Below are 18,095 nucleotides of genomic sequence, written 5' to 3'. Positions count from 1 at the left end.
TTAATCAGACCTTGTATGTGTTAGACCAGAGCAGTTGTTTTGGGTGATGGATCTCATGAAACATCGCTGACTTGGTGTCAAATCTGCAGGGAACACTTTTTGGAAGAAGTTACACCCAAGCAGCCCACTGTACTATATGTTCACAAAGTTTTAACATCATCTGTCATGTCTGAACCAACTCAAGGTCAGAGTGGAGATCTTTGGCCACATCTGAGTAATTTATGAGCACCCAATTAGCAGAGCACACAAACTAATGATTGTGACCAACAATTTGAGAAATAATGTTCCGCCTTCACCTTTTACAGACAGCATCGTCCCACCACACGCACTGTGAGGCAATACATAATTGATCGGACACATTACTGAAAGTGGGAAGTTTCTGTCTATGCCATTTCTTGCACTGCACTACCTCACATGGAAAGAAACCTTTCTCTCATTTCCTCCTTTTTATTTTCCTCCCCCCTTTTTTTCTCTCTCTCTCTGTGTCTTGTAGCCCCCCCCCCCCATGTGCGCAGAAGATCATGGAAAATCTCTTGCCATATCTGTCATCTGTCACGCTCTCTGATGAACAGTTTTGATCTCTCGCTCCTCTGTTTATGGCCGTTGTCAAGCGAAAAGAATCGTAGCCGTAAGTGCTTACACCAGCGCGTAAATAGTTTGACGTGTGGCTCCGTAACAAAGTTGTAGGAGTAAATAAGGAACCAAACAACCCACGCTGCGTTGCAATTAAGTTGTACGTCTGCATTATGAAATGTTTGGAGCTGCGTGATTTCTGCTCGCTCTTTTACATTTCCCAAGTCTTGATATCAAAAGTGTTTCTTTGTTCCAGAGAGACACATTGGCTGCGAGAGATCAAAGGCTAAGCGCAGCATACTATGGATAGCACTGAGCTACACGTGCACACACAGCACAGTGTGGAGCAGGGATATGTGGAATATAATGTGATTGTTTCTCAATTCTTCCATCGTGAGGTCATGGTGTTAAGGTCCAAGTGAGAGGATTTAGAAAAGAACACTTTCACAGCTGAAGGGAACAGGCTTGAAATATTAACATTCAAATCTGTACAGCCTTAAAACATCCAGATTCCCCCCCCCCCCTCCCTAACCAACAACAGTAGTATTAGTACTTTTTGGTATCTTTGGACACTTTGAGATCCCCTCTAGGGTTTTAAATACAGTGATTTGGGTTTGAACATGTGGCTGTGTGGCATTAGTTTGTAATGACTTTACATTACAACATACTGCTCACAGGATCCACTTTGTTTCCAGTGTTTTTAAGAATTAGCTATGACATCCTGTAAAATAGATTTTAATCTGAAAGAGGCCTTTTGAGATTAAATAAAGTTAAATCTAATGATTCAGTGGCAGTATATTGCATTGTTTCTGGTAGAATATATTAATAAGAAAGTACAGTTAATAAGCACTTGACATGATCTTTAAAGAGAGAAAGGTTGTTGCCTAATAAAAAGTTAAACTGACATTTAATACATTAAATTATTTACCATAGATACAGAAAATGAGCTAAAAAAGAATTTGACAATTAATTTCTCTGCACATTTTATGTGTTCCATTCTTTATTTCTTTGTAAGTCATTTCTCATTTTGAGGTAATAATGCAACCCCAAATGTTTCTTGTCGTTGCATAAATGGCATAAGATATCACTTTAACAGTTGTTGAGCCTTTCATTATATTTAATTTAAAATACATTTCAATGACTGATGGTGGACTAAATGCTGTCTCACAAGCATTTCCACATTGGCCAGAATTAAATTCTTGAGGTAATCTTTCAGCATTAAAATGATCAAATGTTCCACATGACAACTGTAGTAGCTGTTCAATATTGACAGCTTCAAACCAAAAGTCAATATTAGCCTTCAGCAAGCCGTATCCGTTGAACCTACTGTAAGTTCATTTTTTATTCGGACAGCTTGGAGAGAAATCAGTGTTACTGTGGAGGACAGAGAGGAGGCAGCGAGGACATGACAGAGAGTGAGAGACACGGAGAAAGAGAAATGGAGAGAGAGTGAGGGATCGGGGAGAAGGCAAAGACGAGCAGGAAGTGGAGGGGTGTGGGGTGGGGGGCTGATCTTGGAAAGGTTTAGTATATCATAATTATCCCGTTAAGTAACGGCGGAGCGGCCTCCCCGGGGGAATTCGTCTTAAATGGAAGATTTGCAAGGAGAACGGGTCAGAGAGAAAAACGGCTTCCAGTCTGCAGGAAATCCTGTTTACATTTACATAATCATATCAACACTCACTCCTGCTTCTTCTTCGTCTCTTTCTTTTGGGTGCCTTTTCAAAAAAAAAAAAAAAAAAAAACAGGGGAAAGAGACAAATGAGGGAGGGCTTAAGGCTGCTGCTTGTCGACGTTTGTTGTTGTTGCTGCTTTTTTTTCCCCCCTTGCTCTTATTTTCTTAAAAGTGCTGCCAGCGTTGGCAAGAATGCCTCATTTTTTAAAATCTCTTGCCAGCACCTCCAACCTCCTCTCAACATCTCTCTTTCCACCTCATAATGTCCTCTTTAAGTGGGCTTTTTCAGACCTTTTGGCCTCTTTCCCTTGTTTGGCATGTTGGAAAAAAATTCAAAAGAAGAAAAAAAAAAAAAGCTTAAGCATAAATAAGGAATGGCGTGCCCGGCTGTGTGAGTCTTAATTGAGATCTGCTAAGAGCAGGCAGCAGATGTTTGTAGCAGCAACTGTTGAATCATCAGAGACCACTGAAAGCCTGTGAAACCATGTTAAAAAGAAGCCAGGTGCTCCACATTTCTTATTTCTCACTCCCTCTTCCTTTTTTTCTCTCTCTTTAAATCATGGAAACACTGAAGGGGTGATGTGAAAGTGTGTATGGGGAGTTTGTCGGAGGAAAAAACATAAAAGAAATGAGAAACAAATATATGGGTCAGCAATGGATTAGCAATGCTAAACTATTGTAGAATAGAAGGACAGCCATAGGTCGTCAAACCGTAGGGAACATTCCTCTCAAATGACCCCTGGGTTTAGTTTAAATGTATTCCAATCAGGAGACTTCATTCTGACTGAACACATATTTTTAAATATATATTGATATTTCTGCTAGTATTTGTATAATGTAATGTTGCAAGATGTATTTAGTGTTAGCCGTGTAGCACTACACGGATACTGAAAGTAACTCACATGTTGAAAGATTCATGAAAGAACAATAACCGAGAAACTTTGCTCCGATGCCTTCAAGGCTGATTCAGGTTCCTCAGTTATATCCGCAAGACAAAGCCATTCTTCAACAACAATGTAGTGGGAAAGATTGCTGCGTATTTGTATTTAAGACCCTGACAGTTTTAGGAGGTTTAACTAGTATTTATTTATTTGCACTTTAATTTGGTATTGTCTGATAGGAATTAAGCGATTTATGCGTAAGCAGCCTTTTTCTTCTTCTTCTTCTTCTTCTTCTTCTTTTCTGGCCTCCTGAAGGGGTCCAGATTCAGTTTGACAAGAACCGGATTACATTTTCTTTGTCGGACATCTATTGACTGCCTTCATTGCATCCCCTATTATGTTGAATTACAGTGCACAAAGTGAGCCAGAGACTAACCAGTATCCCTCGGCTGGAATAACACCTGGCCCCAGGTGTTAGTTAGTTTGAGGCAATGTGATTAAAAAAACTCTGTATTTAGAAACAAGCCCAGTGTGATCATAAAATAAAGTAGAATAAAAACCCTAAACTAGATTTCTGCACACATGTTAGGGTTGCAAAGCCCTTAACACATTTGCAGTAATTAAATTATGTACAAGCGGTTGATAGACAGTAAACTTGGGACTTTTGGGTCCCATGGGAGTTTAGGGAACACACACACTGAACTGCAATCAGTACACTGTGAAGAATTACTCCCATCATTTATTAAAAGTAGCAATACTACCGTGTAGAAATATTCTGTTACAGGTAAAACAAAGTCCTGCATCCAAAATCGTATCTAATTAAAATGACCAAAGTAGCTAAAGTAAAAGTACTAATTCCTCAGAATGGCCATTTCAGAAGAATATGTTATAAGCACTGATAAATTATTGTACGCATCACTTTTATATTGCGGCTGGTAAAGTTGGGGCCAATTGTAATAACTTAATAAAATGCTGTGTAGTTTAATCTATAATAATGCGTCAGATTGTATTTGTTGATTACATTTTGTAATAAAACCTGTAACTAATAACTAAATTGTGATTAAATGTGCAGGAGTAAAACCTGAAATATTTCCCTGTATGTAGAAATGTAGTGGAGTGCAGGTACATATACTTAGTTACTGGGATCACTGGGAAGTACAATCACAGCATTGGATTTACAGTTATTCACAGAGCCTTTATCTCCTCCTCCTCCTCTTCTTCCTCTTCCTCTTCCAACCGACCACCCGGGCCCCGGAGCCTTCTCCGTCCTCACATCCTAAACTGCCGTCATTTATTTACCTGTATCATTCAGAAGCTTAGGAGAACTCCCCCCGTGCAAAGGGAACGCTGAGAACCAGTTTCTCTGTGATTATAAATGATAACTGTGATGGCTGAGGCTGGGTTACTACCTTGTCTGTCTTCCTAATGTTCCTCTGCAGAGACTTTAGAGTTTATTTTCAGCTCAGTATCTGCATTTGTATCTCCGTGTGCTGGTCTTTGTCCTTACTGTGAGTTTTGGCTAATGCAGATATTTAAAATGTAACCTTTGCACTGAAGCCACTGATTGTTAAAGTTTAAGGAAGACTCACCAGTATTCATATTTAATGAACAGCCTGATATTTTGGCTTCATTATTTCAGGTTGAGATTTATCACTCTATCTGTCTTTATGAGTGAGTGTTATAGTCTTTAGCAGGGCAACACGCTTACTGTTGCCCTATATATGCATATTGCCCTATATAATATTGCCCTATTTGCTGCCGTCTTTATTTCATGTTCTCCTCCTCCTCTACTGTACATACATCCTCCATACTGTGTCATCACACTGCTTTTGTCTGTCCTCCTACTCTTCTTCTTCTTCTTCTTCTTCTTCTTCTTTTTTCGCAGTCCAATGAATGGGTTTGGGGATACATTTCAATGGCCGATTAACAGACTTCTTCTTCCTTCCCATCTCCCATCTGGCTTCATGCCACACCGAATTAGTAACCAGATATGTCACCACCACCGTGCTGGTGCGGATAACACCGCACGCTTCTGGGAGGGCCGTGGCTTGCAGATTAGCGCCTACAATTAATACAATTGACTTGCAGGAAGGCCGTCTGCTCTCTTGTGTTTTGTAGTTTATTGGTGCTGCACTTGAAAACCGAGCAGCGGACAACAAGTTTGCAAGGCCCGATAAAGGGAAGAGCTAATGTGTGTGTGTGTGTGCGTGTGTGTGCGTGTGCGTGTGCATGTGTGTGGGTATGTGTGTGTGTGTGTGTGTGTTAAGACGGGAACAGTGGACCTCATGATGGAAATCGAATTTCAACTCAGAAGGTCATGATATGGCTACGACAAAATGAAATAATACCCAGTGTATCATTCTGATGTTATACACACACTAACTTGGGAACAAAGCTTTATGTTGGAACATTAGACATTTTATGGTTTTAAACCCGTTATCAAGTCACAGACCTTGTCTCTTTTACATGCAATAAATCAACACATCCTGCTTTTTCTTCTTCATCATCATTGTAATTTCTTTCTTTTTTGTATTTTATCAATAGAAATAGTAGTACACCAGTAAATAAATTATGTAGTTTTGTTTTAAACACAGCTATTTAGAAAGGAAGTATACATCAGAGAGATGTAAGAAAGGTTTGAAATATGAACCACAGCAAAACACAGACAGAGGTACTGTGCTGTGAGTTGAAACACATTTAATAACAGATAATCACATAAAGAAACTCTGTAAAGTGAGATTTAAAAGGTAACCGTAGCCATATACGCTGCTCAGACAGGGTTTTTTCAAAGCCTACACGCCCTAGTAGAAAACCCACTTTGTTACAGTAGACTTTTACATTCCGGTACAGTGCTTCACAGCAGACAGACTAATACAGCAGAGGGCACTTATACAAACATCCACTGGTATGGCCTTTAGCCTTTGTCCGTAACTCACAGAATGAGGGAAGGATGTTAGTTCATGTAAGCACAAACCTCTCCCCCGCCAGCCGGTGGCTGCTATCTGTGTTGATGAGATGACCTCACCTATTCCTGCACCCTGAACAAAAGCTTTCTTTTCAGAAAAGGATGGACGGCAGTGAAACTCGAGAGCTCAAATCCTTGATTTCCTTGTGAGAACACGAAGGCAGCGCAGAGTTACGGAATGACACACACACACACACACACACACACACACACAGAGTTGTGAATATGCACTCAGAAGAGACAAAAAAAAAATGAAAGAAAGAAAACAAGTTCTCCAAAATAACAGCCTTCATTTGACAGTGATAGAACCAGGGCACATGGGTAATCTGGCACTTTAATGATTTCTTTCGCTCTTTTTTCTTTTTACTCTTTCCCCCCCTTTCTCTTTTACATTAGACAACTGGCTTTTTCAAAGCACAGTGTGTCACAAGCATTTAAGATGTGGCCTTTTTCCCCCTGCACATTCCAACGCCATTATGTTACATTGTTGCCGAATAAAAGGCTGTATTATGTTCCAGCCCCCCCAGTAAAAGGGCAGAAGTGGACCCAGTTTTTATCTGCTGAACGAATCAATCAGGATTATGTCAGCTGAAAAGAATCACAGACAGCCGTCGCCAGGCCCTGTGTCTCTGTGTGTGCGTCAGTGTGTGTAGCCCCTTCTCCGTGTGGAAAGGATGGGAAATTTGCATGGGAGGAAAGCACTTGTTGGTTATGAACATGCCCAGCTTGGTGACAAAGATGTCATTCGGGGTCTAAAAAGCAAGAGGAATTTTTTTCTATTTATGTATTTACCCACTCCCCCCTCAACCCAACCCTGTCTCCTCCTCTGTGGGAGGATTGGAAGGGCACTAATTATCATTTCAGCAGAAATGATTAGGAGATCAAACAGGGATCGAATGCCATTTCCTTCCATTAATGCAGGGGGTTTAGAGTGCCTGTCATGGCTTGGCTTGTCCTAGGGCCTGTGGAGAGAGAAAGAAAATAACAAGGGAGAAGAGAAAGAAGGGAAGAATGGATGATGGAGAAGAGGCTTAAGAGGAAGGGAGCAATGGAGGGACAGGACGGGACAGGGGTTTGGCAACAGCAACAGAGATGAGTTATTCATTTAAAAGGCCAGTGGATTGTGTGAGTTTATGTTGAAGACCAGAAAGCCATCATTTGAATAGGGAAAGATAATTACAAGTACTATTTGGAAATCTTTACAGAAAATGAACTCATAAAAAGTCATGGAGGGACACTGGCAGATATTGACAGCTTGGCCTTTTAAGTGTTACTGCAGAAGGTTGGTCTGCCTGGTCCCTTCTCAAGTCCCCAGACACAGCTTCCAGTCGCTCACATGTGGCATCCTCCACAACAGTAAAGACCACAAAGACCACGTGCTTATCATTTTGCAGGGGTACTGTTGCACCTCCATAACATTGTCATGGCGCTACTCGCTATTCGTGCTACGCACTGCAGCGCTGCTTACATAAACACAGAATGAGAAGCGTGGAAGTGACGGATCTTGTAGACACGTACCATTAGGCTCCAAAAATGCTGGATCCAGTTTGACAGCGTCTCTTTGATAGCGCCCAGTCAAGTACAATCTCCATTTTCTTTCAAACATTGTACATCAATTTAATGAATGAAGAGTTATTAAAAAGCGGGGGGAAAGCGCTCCAAGCAACACTTTAGTCCTTCATGTTTGTCGCTAATCGGACAATATGTTCACACAGTTTATTTATAAGACGTATTTGTTCTATCCACTCCTGTCTCATATCTGTTAGGGAGCAGTTTATACTTAAACTAAGATTGCTTCTTCCATGTTGCACTCTCCTGCTCTTTTTCTTTCTGACTATTAGATACAACTCCTCCAGAAGACATTATACAACAGGTTGTAGTAACCTTTATGTGTAAAGAAAAGCAGAGTGACCTTTTTAACATATTTTAACAATAATATCTTCTCTCAATATTCCTGTCAAATATCTTTACATATCTGCTAAATCCACACCCTGTAATAGTTCCTTGAGCTTCCTGTTACCATTCAACTTTGGAAGTTTTAGGCTAAATGCAAAAGCAGAACATAAACAAGCGGCGCTGAATCTGGAACCTAACAAAGTTCGATGTTTCCATTAAAAGATCAAAGAGACTCGAGGTGGATATCTGGAAGATTACCGAGAAACAGCGAAGCGAAGGGGCAGAATGGAGAGTGCGGATGAGGTTGTGATTGTTTCAGCACGTCAGATGAGAGAAATGTCAAAGAGAATGTGAGAGATGACCTCTGTGTTCATCGCCCATTAATGACCCTGCAGCTCCCAGCTTCATTTTCCCTCTCATCAAAAACATTAAAAAAAACATTTCCTCCTGTCTCCAATAGTCATTTCCCCCCGCATTGTATTTATGTATTGAAAAAAAGGTAATAGATCAAGCACATTCCATTATTCTCTTATAAGATCATTAGCAAATATAATTAGATATGAAAGAAAGTAATTTGGAGAGGAGAGGGGAGAAAAGCGCTATCAGGCAGAGAAGACAGATTGTAGCATCAGAGTGTTTGGGCTTAAATTGCTCAGCGGAGGTATTATCAAGCCGGCAATCTTTTAGCCTCAGAAATAGTTTTGGAGACAGAGAGCGAAAGATAGAAGGAGGCCACTAACATTCACTTCATTGTGTTCCCCCAACTGCAATCATTCTCTTTTACATTTTGCTTGCTTTCCTTTTTTTTCCCTCCTCTGAATCTTTCCATCCTGTCATACGCATCACCTCATACTCGACCCGAGAGTTTGCAGCAAAACAAAACTGAGTTTATAAAAAGAAAACAAGTTGACATGGAGTCATCGCACACAAAAAAAACACATTATCACAGACAACAGAAAACAGATAACCTCTTTTACCCACCCTTCGCACATATTGATTTGGCTTTTGTATTATTTTTGCAACTTTAAAAAACAGAAATAACACACAAATTGCGTACCGCCTTGAAGTTGCTTCGCGAGGAACCTTTTCGCTGCGCATCTCGTCTCTTCTCTCTCTCACTCTCCACCTGCACACAGGAGTTTTCGTCACTCTTTGTTGCACCTTAACACCACACTATGTTTGTCTAATAGGGATCTGAGTGGAAAGCAGACTGAGAGCACAACAATCCTGCTGCGTTTCACCACAAATTTGCTTTTTTTTCTCTCACCCCTTCTTCTTCTTTAGTAGTGCTTTGAGGGATTGGGGGGGGAGTGGGAGAGAGGGTGGGAAGGGTGCAGAGGAGGGGTGGCAGGGTGGATGTGGATTTTTCTAGTCTTTTGTGCGAATCACAGGGAATGGTAACTATAAACATCCTGTATTCATTAAAACCATCTAAAAATACAATTTTGGAGGGGGGGAGTGTGGGGGGGGTGCGCTCACTTCCTCGCCGCTCCTCCTCGGTGTATACAAGCGGGCCGTGTTATGCCTGGTGCCGCTCATATTTACATATTTATAAATACTGGGCTGTACAATGAGACGGGGCTGTGCCAAGAACAACACTTACTGCTAGTGTTGGGCCCGGATGCCTGGGAGAGGGAACAAAGGAGCCACCGCCACCTTCAGTGGCACACACAGGGTTCACAGAGCTTGACTCTGCACACTGTTAAAGTCCATATGGATAGAGATGATGACAGATGATGCACGGCAACCAGGCTACTTATGATGCCTGTGGGGTTTTGTTTTTGTCTTTTTTAGATGAGACCGATAAACTGTGCGTTATAACATAACATTTAATAAATATCTGACACCTAATTCAATGGAGGTGAGAATTATTTGAGTTTCCTCGGCAGCTTTAGGACAGTGAAGCCTGCGTCTATCGGTCTTAAGAGCCGGTTATTTTCAACTATTAAGTCAAGTACTTTATTTAAGTACATTTTGCAGCTTCTTTACTTGATTATTTTTATATTTTTATTTTTCTACCCCATTTTGGAAGCAAATATTTTATTCAGATTATTTCTACAATATATCATTTAGCTAATACATGTTATGAAGAAGCCACCCGACACTACACATATAGTATTATTATATAATTATATATAGTAATTGACATTAGCTCCACCGTTACCAACTGCAACATTAGTGACCAAATGAAATGAAAATTAAATTTATATTGAAAGCAATAACTATCACTCAATGATATAATGTATATTATTCTGAAAAGGGCCATTATACACAATGAGTACTTTGAGTATTTTACAGTGTTTTTACTTCGGTAGGATTTTGAACGGAGGAATTTTAAGTATTTGACATGGTATTGCTTATTTTAACCGAGTAAATAAAACCCCCTTTGTTTTATTTAAACACTTTTAAAGGCCAGAAGAGGTCCAACATTTAGAAAAGAAAAGCAAAGATCAGACTAAATTCTGGAAAAAAAAGTCACAAATATGCAGATAATATTTATCTGATTTCTGCCTCCACCGCACGATGATGGAACTATTGTCTGGGACTCTTCCCTTAGTTGACAGTGTGTTCTGAGGATTATCCAGAGGAACAAGAACACAAAGTGTGAGCGCCACAAACACATTCTATTTTTCTCCATTGCATTGGAGTGGAGACAGAAATCTCAGAGACAGAATTTTTAAAACCTGGAGAAATAAAACCAAGTATAGGTTGTATAGGTGAACTGACCATTTTCAACATCTTATAATGCCATTTCAAAAGCTTGAACTGAAGTTGAACTCAAAATGTCAGCTCAGGGAAGCTCCATTTAAAAAATACCTATCGACCTTCAAAAATCTATATTAGCTAAACCCTCATGGTCATCAAAAATAGAAAGAACTAGAAGGGCACTCGGAGAACGCAGACCTCCGCCATGGCCGTTTCCATGAGTGAAAAATAATGCATGATTCCGCCCCGTGATTCGAATCCGCTCCAAAATGTGATGGGTCCTTTCTTTGCCCGTGCTACACCCTTACGCCAAGTTTCATGAACATCGGGCCAGTGATTGCTCTGTAATCCTGCAGACAGAGAAACCAAAGCAAACTGAAAACATAACCTCCTTGGCGGAGGTAATAAAGTGGCCGGCGTTTCTCAGTCATTAGTGTTATATATATCAAGAAATACTGCACAATGCCACACCAGTCACTAGAAGCATAGCGTGTTGCAGTGAACATGCCAAATGTTGTGTGATGCATTCACAGACTGCTATTAATGTCAGGTGATGCCTCTGAGACCACGCACTCGCACTTATTACAGACACACACACGCACACACACATAGTCCACCGTATCCCAAGGCGGTCTCCGACACATGCTCAGAGTGCAGTGGTACGCCATTGTTACACCCTCCTCCCCATTTATCCATTCTGTTAAGCATGACACATGTATTAACAGTGGATGGATCCTGGAGCTGTGTGTCCTCACACCATATGTTTTCCTTTCCCAGGTCCTATCCTCTCCAATAAGCACCCGTCTCCATGTGCTATATCGCAACACACCACAAGAGGGCGTACTTACTCTTTCACATTAGTGTTTAGGCGATATGTCGATTTACTGTTTTTCCTTCGCCTTAATACGAAACAATAACAGTTAGATCATTTGTATTTATTTATTTTAGTCAATATCATACTGCCATCATGTGTGAGCACTGCAGCAGGCCCTCAGAAGGGCAGCTCATTTGAAGGAAACACATAGATAAGCCTTGCATTCATGTGATAAATGAATGCCAGGCAGGTTTTCTGTGTCTGCGAGGTGCATCTGCCGCCTGCCCGAATGGGAAATTAAAAACTGTGAGGGGAAGTTATGCTAAATCTATAAAGTTGGCCAGGAAATCTCTCCCCCTTCGCAGTGGCAGTTGTTTGGGGAGAAGGAGCACCGTGCTTAAATAATAACATTCCAGGTGGCTTAGTTAATGAACAGTGAAAATCAAATATGGGGCCTAATCTGGAGCTCGTTACAGGAAGTTTCTTTACAGGGAAGTCAAAGGCAGGAAGTGCCCTTGGGGAGAGCAAGATACTTTTTGAAACTTCAAAACAAGCAAACTTTATTTTTTGATTTATTTCTCTTATGGTGGCTTTAATACATGAAAAAGAAATGTCACTGTATATCTTAGGGAGTTGAAGAAATGAGTGATATTTAATGATGGCTGCTTTACATTTGTTCAGTGCGAAAGTGTTTTGGGCAAATAAGCTCTTCATTTAGTTATGACTTTTAATACAGACATTTTGAATGTGAATCTCCATCAATACATAAATTACTGGTCTAAATGTATGCGGAAGTATTTCTCAGCCATGGCCTCAGTATCTTATTCACTGCCTTAGCTTGCCATCTTGTGGTGAAAGTTGGTCATGAAATCATTTCCTTAGGAATTCTAATGTGAACATTGGATGAGAAAACACCTAGTTGGTTGAGAGCAAGAGACCAACGCTTCAGTGTACACATTGTATTCTCACAGCCAGTCATGTTAATGCTGCTTTGTACCGATACGCATGCATTAGGAATCAAACTTTATCTCATATGTTCAAGTTTTTCCAATCGTAACCTCTACTAATATCATTTGAATAAAAACAGCTATTTGTAATTAACCTGTAGTATCGACGTGTGGAACAGTGAAAGCAGAAACCCACATGAGACTAACAGTAAAGTAAATGTTGGGTAGAGCGCTGTTGGGGTTGTTCACTCCGCGCACCGACAGCTAGAGAGTTATTACTCAGTGCTGAATCGAAGAGATGTTTTATCTTGTTATTAGCTCTTTATTTTCCCTCTGTTACGGCACCACTTCCTTTCATTTTGATATCCGTTTCCGTCTTTGCGAAAGCACAGCTCAAATAAACTTGTGTTTTAATTTGGTTTTGTCAGATTCATAACGCCACTTTAAAAGAACATGACATGCAAATGTGTTCGGCGGTGTTTTATTGCAAAATAATTTTCTAAGAAGTTGCTGAGGGAATGAAAGTGTAGAAAAAGGCGGGGGGGCTGGGGACAAGTTGTATTATTTAGTGGCCGCTGCGGTGCGACCTAATTACAGTTATGCATTTCTTACTGTCTCACCGAGTCTTAAAACTTTTTTATTAGATTTACTCACTTCACTTCTCACCCACTGTCACACTTCCTGTCACACTTATTGAGCCAACCAACTTGATTGTAACAAGTATGAAACTACTACAGTTGCCGTAACCATAATGTGTTAGTGTCTCATATCATTTTAGAAATGATTATTTCACTGAGCACCCATCACAGTCTCACAATGTAAGCTCCTGTGTACAGAAGATGCACAAACTGAAGTTAGGAAGAAATGAATGTTAGATGTGTGCAGTAGATGTAGTAATCCAATGAAAGCACTGCTGACCTTGCTTATGTAAAGAGCAGCCTCTTACGTTTCTAATAGTTGCTCACAGTGAGTGTTGTGGCTGGTATGAGAATAACAGGGACACCATAGAATGCAATGCAAACAAAACAATAGTGCTGCAAAAACAAGGTTTCACTTATAATTTCAGAGATTTGAATTTAACTGAATATGCATGGAGGTAATCTGTGGAATTATTGTTTCTGAATGTATTTCATGTAAAGGTGTTCCTGTTATTTTATTAAGATACCATTGCATATCATCAGCATATTGAGCATTAACGGCACAACAGATGACATTCTTTAAAAGCAAAAGGTTAAACTTGGCACTGTGAGCTGAAGGTTTTTCTGTTGCTGGTCCTCGCTGTCTCAGGGGTACGAATGATATAATGTATAGAATCTGAATTAAGGAGAAACATTTTAAAGGGTCAGTTCACTGAAATGAACAATGTCTGGCTTATCTCTGGCAGTATCTAGCCATGCCGATACTTTTGGTTTTATTTGCCCAGGACCGGAGTAATCCTTCTTTGATATTTCAGCCACCATCACAATACAATGGAGGAGAGTTCAATTGTGTTTGTGGGACAATTATATTCAAAAACTTTAAGAGCAACATGTTTATTTCCCCAAAACAGTGTCCCTGTATAATGAGGATAATCCATAAACTTGTCTCTGCATAGTTTCAACTGAGACTACTTAATACAAAATAAATAGTCCCTATGGAAACTGCCGACAGTGTAGTTTATGGATTATCCAGCATAATGTTCTATTCACCTCCATTGTATTGGGCTGAAGACTCAGAACCTGGAGCACTTACAATAAATCTTTAAAACTAGATATAACTGCAGGTAAGTGAAACAATACTATTTCTTTCTCTGTAATTTTGGTGAAATGACCCTTTAAAGTGTTTAAAGTTTGACAAAATTAGCCATGGCCTATTATGCAAAGCTGACTCAAATATTTCATCCATCCATTTGGCCCCACTGACCATATAATGCAATGCTGAAGGTGTGTGTGTGTGTGTGTGTGTGTGTGTGTGTGTGTGTGTGTGTGTGTGTGTGTGTGTGTGTGTGTGTGTGTGTGTGTGTGTGTGTGTGTGTGTGTGTGTGTGTGTGTGTGTGTGTGTGTGTGTTTTGAGGATGGGGTCGGTGTGTTGGGTCCATGGTGCTAATCTGCCTCTTGTTCTCTCATTGGCCGTAGTGCATCTCTGGGTAGGAGAGGAGGACCAGCCAATGACCCATGACCCCGCGCTGACCCACGACCCCAACCATCTTAACAACGACCTTAACCACCCTAACAACCATAACCTAGGTGACCCAGAGGGGCTGGACGCCCACGCTGTAAACAAAGACTAACGGCCCACACCGGAGCAAGGCAGGATGATGAGGATGAGGATGATGATGATGAAGGCGATGGTGATGATGAGGAGGATGAAGGATAAATGAAGGAGTACACTATAACAAAGACTTTATTTAAGATGAAAAAAAAACACATACTACCGTCAGAGTCAAGAGAAGGCGTGAACTATATGAAGGAAAGTTCGGGACAGTTTCCTTTGGGGACGGATTTGCGAGATGCTTGGACACTAAACAAAGTGACGGCAACTTTCCTGTTTTGTCTCCTGTGGTCTGAATGCCCCTTTGTCTTTGTTGTCTCTTCTCTTATACAATGTTTTGTTTTTTCTTTCTTTCTTTTGATGAAACTACCTGTCTGATTAGCACTTCCTGTAACTGGCACCGCAATCTCTTATACATTCCTTGAGCTAGAAAGGTGTGTCTTTTTTTTAAATTAGGACTAAAGTGTAGTGCTTGATCAAATGCTTTCAAAGACTCTTTCTCTCCTGTTAAATGAAGAAGACGGTTATTTCACGAGTCCACGGACCACCATTATATTGTACCTGGAATGTATTCTACTGTAGAATAGAAACTCAACTTTACCTGGCTGTTGACAGAGACCAAGCACATTTCCTGTCAGACCAGCCCCTCCTGGCTCTCCTATCAGCTGGCATAGAGTCACTATTTATGTCCCATGACCATGCATCGCACTGATTGTGGTTAACAAAGGACAGGGCACCATATGACAATCTACAATGCAAGAACAACATACCCACAGTTGACTTTTGATGATGGTGGTGCTAATGATGATTGTGAAGAAGACAGAATATTCAAACTGCCCTAAATGTACTTATTATACTATAACCCCCCCCCCCCTCCCCACCCCCTCCATAACCAGGTCAGTACAGGCCTTCACCCTGCTATATGGCTCCCTTTTATCTTTTTTCCTTTTTCTGTATCATTCAACACAGCGCCCATAGACGCTTAATGTACATAGAGAGATATACAGTAGTTAAAAAAAAAGTGAAAACAAAAGTTTTAAAAGCATTTGTGACAAGGAAAAAGCAGAGAAGTGACAGTAGTTTAAACGGCCACGTCCTCAAAAGGTAGGCATTCTTCTAGAGTTTGACTGAGAAGAATAAAAAAAAAAAAAGATCTCCAAAACAAAAAAAAAAGGGGGAACACTTTCTTTATCGCCCTCCAGCCCTTTCTCTTCATCTCTCATGTCAACCTCAAGGACTTTAGTGTTGCAGATGTTTCTAAAATACTGCCACCGATCATTGTTGCACAGTGTTACTGACTACTGAAAATGGTTTGATGTATTTACTTTAAGATGAGAAAAAAAAGAAAAAAGAAAAAACTGGAAAAAAAGACATATTGTGTATAGCATTAGATACAAGTCATCTGTTATTGCTTCTACAAAGCTATGTAGCTGTGCTAGACCGTAGGACGTAGGGTTGATTTAATTTTTAATTTTTTATATGTACTGTACATTAATGCCTTCTCCATTTACTGATCAACAAAAAAAGAGGAAAAAGATGACAATCGTCTCCTGTGCTGCAAACATATTTGCCCCCATATATACAGAATCCATAATATGCATAGAGGGACTTAATCCTTTCTTATTTCTTTCATTTGTTTTGGTTCTCAGAAGTATTTTGCACTGTGATAGTATTATAAATCCAACCTATACAGTACAAAACTAGCTAACTAACTAAACTGAAGGTGTGTGTTTGTGTGTCCCTTGGCATTGTGAAATGTTTCTACGTCATTTTTTGTGAACCCAGAGAAAAATTCTAATGCGGTATGTACAGTCCAAATATAATACTTATTTTAGTTTGAGCAACCTCTATACTGTATGTGGCTTTGACAAATTGTTACCCCGATTTCTTTTGTATGCAAATTCCCGTTTCACCTGCAGCGTGGGCCCGTTACTGCTTTACCCTGCGTGATTTCCACTGCTCAAATTCCAACTTGAGGAGATTTTGCTGCAGTACAGCCTCTGTTTTTTTTTTTCATTTTAATTTGATTTATGTAGACTACAATTAACCATTCTTTCAATTCCAATATGCCAGGAAAAGAGGGGATTAAAAACTAAAATAATAAGAGTGAGACATATGAAAAGTGAGAAGTAATGGTTGTAGGGAAATATAACAGGGTGTTTGAAGGGAGGAATTCTGGAAATGGGGTCTGAGTAAAACAATCAGACGTATCCTGCTGGAGGCACTGACCAGTGGCTTTGACCTCTGACCCTATCTCTGTTTTCCAGGGGTGTAAAGATGAGAGATTAATGGCGAGAGTCTCACTTGGGCTCTCTCCTTCTCTGAACCAGCTATAATGAGCATTCCACTCCACATATTATGTACAAAACCTGTCTTGTGAGCTGAACACTCTTTATGTTTCACTGTACCCTCATGGCAGATGCTTTGTTTTGTAACTACTGAACTGTACTTATAGTAAAAATAAAATGTATTCAAACTAAAAAAAACACCAATGAATTCTCACAGAGCAACGGCCTGTTTCATGTTTTTCATTTCTTCATTTCTAGCCGAGCGAGAATCAGGAAGGCGAGCCGTCGTGTCGGAGCGTCCCTGTGTGATCAGAAGTGGGTAAACTGTTTTCAGAGAGTAGTCCATCACTTCCAAGTTATTATCTCTCAGTCAATTTGATGGCGAAGCGTCACGGACTGTGATCATGATGTCGAATACACACAACTAAATTACTGTCTGCACCGCTTTCTCTCCCAAAGGTGTCCATAAAGTAGCTGTAGTGAAGCAATGTGGGGTATGATGGGAAACACGTGAGCACGCTCAGAGCATCCCACACGGCAAAATGCAAAGGAAAGATTTTTAAAGACTTTTAAATGAAAGCAGATTGGAGACGTGCGTAGTATACTTTGTTTCGAGCCTGTTTCGACTTTCCTTGTTTCCAGGTAACGTTCTTTTTGTCTTAAGTTCCCTCTGGACCAACCCACTTACTCTTTCAAAATATGCACAACAGCTACAAGTATCCTCTCTAATAAAATAGATATCATGAGCTTCAGTATTATACATCAGGATCTGATGACTGATTCAATGCCAACCCAACTGTTCCTAGCAGAGGTACAGTATGATGTTGCACTTATAGTGCACGGATACACAACTTGTTCTGCCTGACGGCCACTACTGCAGGATGACAGGAGGCAAGAGCCCAGTTAAACATATATTAATACTATTCATCAGATAAAATTAATTAACATTAACTCGTCTCTCTTTGAAATTCTCTATTTTCAAATGAGCTGACGTTTTAACTTATTAACTAAATGATCTTGGCACAAGGATCGACTCGAGGCCTTTGTGAAGGATAAATCTGACACGTTACTGCGTTTACATTGAACAAGTTTATACAACC

General features: G+C 40.2%; 1 protein-coding gene across 3 annotated transcripts in view; it reads left to right on the top strand.

Annotated features, from left to right (window-relative positions):
• Positions 1 to 18,095, top strand: part of znf536 (zinc finger protein 536) — a 226,943-nt gene that overhangs the window by 180,958 nt on the left and 27,890 nt on the right. Inside the window, exon 4 of one of the 3 annotated variants that reach the window (XM_029460705.1) lies at positions 14,572 to 15,909. The exons of the other annotated variants lie outside the window; for them this stretch is intronic. Coding sequence (XP_029316565.1) covers positions 14,572 to 14,726 — 155 coding nt within the window. The 3' untranslated portion in view covers positions 14,727 to 15,909. Of the gene's footprint in view, positions 1 to 14,571; positions 15,910 to 18,095 lie in introns of those variants that run through there. 3 annotated transcript variants of the gene reach the window in all.

This window comes from Cottoperca gobio, chromosome 3 (genome assembly GCF_900634415.1).
Source record: "Cottoperca gobio chromosome 3, fCotGob3.1, whole genome shotgun sequence".
NCBI lineage: Eukaryota > Metazoa > Chordata > Actinopteri > Perciformes > Bovichtidae > Cottoperca > Cottoperca gobio.
This window is presented reverse-complemented; position numbering and strand designations above follow the sequence as displayed.